The 3,192-nt window shown below is 49.6% G+C and overlaps 1 protein-coding gene across 1 annotated transcript in view; it reads right to left on the reverse strand.

The window, feature by feature from the left end:
- Positions 1-262: 262 nt before the first annotated feature.
- The window catches only part of camkmt (calmodulin-lysine N-methyltransferase), a 57,237-nt gene continuing 54,307 nt past the window's right edge, over positions 263-3,192 (reverse strand). The window contains exon 7 of the mRNA XM_056292286.1: positions 263-1,021. Within this exon, the coding sequence (XP_056148261.1) occupies positions 923-1,021 (99 nt within the window). The 3' untranslated portion in view covers positions 263-922. The remainder of the gene's footprint in view (positions 1,022-3,192) is intronic.

The following is a 3,192-nucleotide window of genomic DNA, read 5'->3' on the forward strand; positions in this document are numbered from 1 at the left end:
TAATATGTTGATGTACTGTTGTAAGTAGTGAACAAAAGAAGTTCTTAACACCGACCTCTGACTGGGATGAATGAGTGGATTAGAAGTAATAATAGGGGGAGAAAGAAAGGAGGGAAGGAATAAAAGAGAAACACAGAGCTGGTCCATTTCCTGTCATGGTTAATAAATTACAGTTGGCTACCAAGGTGGAGCAAAGAACACAGTGGCACTAGGATAATACTGACGGGTAGCAAGGACTGACTGACTGACTGACTGACTGACTGACTGACTGACATGCAGTGCTGTCTCACTGATCGACAGAGTGACTTAATGACAGCACGGCTTGCTGGCTGGATATTTTACAGACTGATTGGCTGGCCAACTACCTAAGTTAAGGGCTGGATGGCTGGATGACTTGCTAACTGACTATCTGGCAGACTGACTTGTAGACTAACTAAAGGGCTGACTGGCTGTCTGTAGCACTGGTAGACATATTAACTTCACACTAAAGTGCCTTTTACAGTAGAACATGGTTTATTCTGATCTCTCCCAGGCTATTCCTCCCTAAAGCCGATTGAAAACATTACACATGCGAGCTCAAACTTGCCACAAACTCCATACAAGCTAACGGGCAGGCAAAACGATTAAACCGCTGAAGGAAGTCGGGCAATTCTGTGTAACCAGTTGAGTGTATGTTCGAGTCACCGTATAACTTGAAGTCTGCGAATCACTTGAAAACCTGACATTGAGACTCTACCGTATTCAAATACTGCGACACTCTTCCTCAAGTCGCATCATTCTCGCGGAGCTTGAGCTCGCGTCTGTCCCTTTTCAACATGGCTCCGCTGCACATTTACTTACATGAAGGCAAAAACAACCAAAGCTTGACTATCTGACCGCGCCGCCAGTGGTTTAACATCAAGGGAGGCGCGCTTGTTTCGTTCTACTGTCTGTGGCTGAGCGGCCGAGGCTCCCCGGTCAGGGTGAGGAGGCGAGGGTAGTGGATGTTGTCGTCGTACACCTTCTTTCCTTCTCTCTGCATCTGAAACACACACGCAAGGTCAAAGGCATTAGCAAAACAGAACACTGCGGGGTAGACTCTTCTTCCTCCTCTCATCGGTCCAAACCACCAAATCGGCTGCTCTGGCCACTCTTCCCCTTGCCGTGTTTGGAAGACTTTGCACAACATCTCCCCTCAGACATGGTAACTTAGGCACCGGGAATATATTATATTATCCCAGTTTAATTTGAGGGCAGCAGTGAGGCGCAGTGATTAAGCAGACCGTCCTTCAGCTTGGACTCAATTCCCCATGACAGCAGGCGTCTGACTAGTCCTCCAGCGAGACACTGAAACCATACCTGAGTGTTAATCCAACACACACACACAGATAAAGACACGCAGACACACACACATACATAAAAGCACACTCATTGCATGCATGCATACACATATTACAAACTGCACATACACACACACATACACACACTGACGATGAACAATTGCATTTTGCACACAAGTGAAACTGTTCCAGCAAAGACCAAAAACAATACTCCCGTCCCCGTGTGAAAAATGCACCCAGTCAACACGAGAAACCTGACGACAACACGGATTCTAGTCGTCACAAGGTAGGTTTGACCCTCTTCCCTTTTAGTAGGCTTAACTTCCTGCCGATCGTGCGGCTCGGTCTCGGAGCACCACCAAAATCGCTCCCTCGCCTCGCAAGAGTTTGGGTTGGACACAGACGACTAGCCGGGGCTGCAGCGGAGCTGAGCCCTCGTCATGAGGCGCGTCACTTAGCAAGAACTTTTCCAAATGCATGTTGGTGCAAAAACAAGCCGCTCTCTTCCAACAGCTGTAGAAAGATTTCGCCAACCTCGGAGACCACATGGATGCACACACGCACGCACGCACACACACACACACACACACGCACGCACGCACACACACACACACACACACACACACACACACACACCTGAGGGCGTGCACACACACACACACACACAGCTTCATGGGGTGCTGAAGCAGTGCCCGCTCAGTGCCCCCTTAAGCAGACTTGGCAGGCAGTTTGAGCATGTGCTGGCTAATCAGTTCGCTCAGTGTCTGGCCAAATACTTGGGTACTTAGGAAAGTGAGTTTAGTAGCTCTGCTCATGTGTGGGAGTGTGTGATCGGGATTGTGTGTCTGTGTGTGTCTGTGTGGGGTTGTGTGTGTGTGTGTGTGGGGGGGGTGATTGGTGTGTACTAAGATGAGGATAAAGGTTAAAAAGGTGTCTTCAGTCATGGTAGAAACACAGACAGATAGATCTCCTTAAAAGCAGGGCATTTCACACACACCCTCGTCTTAGATGTGAGACCTGCTTAGATCTGAGATTTGAGGTTTGAGGTTTGAGACTTACAACTCCCCTCGTCTCCTGCTCTCACATGAGCCTCCCTTCTCTCCCCCACTTGAATCTATCAAATTCCTCTTAACTTCTGTTTTTGATGTGAGCACAAGTTATGTTTGCCCTTCCTCTATCCTTCACATCTGTCTGTCTGTCTGTCTGTCTGTCTGTCTGTCTGTCTGTCTGTCTGTCTGTCTCACTCACTTGCTCTCTCTCACAGCCCTTTCTCACTCACTCTCTCTCTCTCTCCCTCTCTCTGGCCACACCTTGATACATCAGCTAGAGGTTGAACCCCTGTTAAAGATGGAGGGAGGGGTAGTTGAGGTGGAGGGGCAGCTGCCCGCCCCCTGTGCTTAGCGTTGTGCTACGGGGGTCCAGGACCCGCATGTGCATTCAAATGCTACCAGGCGGAAAGAAGGAGCGAGGGAGGAATGGCTTGAGGGAGGGATAGAGGAAGAGCGAGGGAGCGAGGGTGGGTGGGCACTACGTGGCCAGGGCTGAGAGCTTGCGGAGGTGAAAAGTTTAACAAGCAAAGCTGTTCCTCCTGATCGCAGGCCGCCTAATCAGCTTCATGGGTGGCTGGCTAAATCACACACACCCCTCCCCTCCCCTTCCTTTTTTTTTTAAATCACGCTACAGCCAAGATGCAAGTCATTTATTTCATCGCCACTTTCGCCTTGGCTTCTCGCTTTCTCACTTTCTCTATCGCTCTCTTTTCCTTCCATTTTCTCCCTCCTGCAGGTTGCAGGGGGGGGGTTCGAGGGGGAAAGAGCGAGCGAGAGAAACGTGAGAGAGAGAGAGGCTGAGAGAGGAGGGTTAAACGGATGAA

This window comes from Lampris incognitus, chromosome 13 (assembly GCF_029633865.1).
Source record: "Lampris incognitus isolate fLamInc1 chromosome 13, fLamInc1.hap2, whole genome shotgun sequence".
In the NCBI taxonomy this organism is placed as follows: Eukaryota; Metazoa; Chordata; class Actinopteri; order Lampriformes; family Lampridae; genus Lampris; species Lampris incognitus.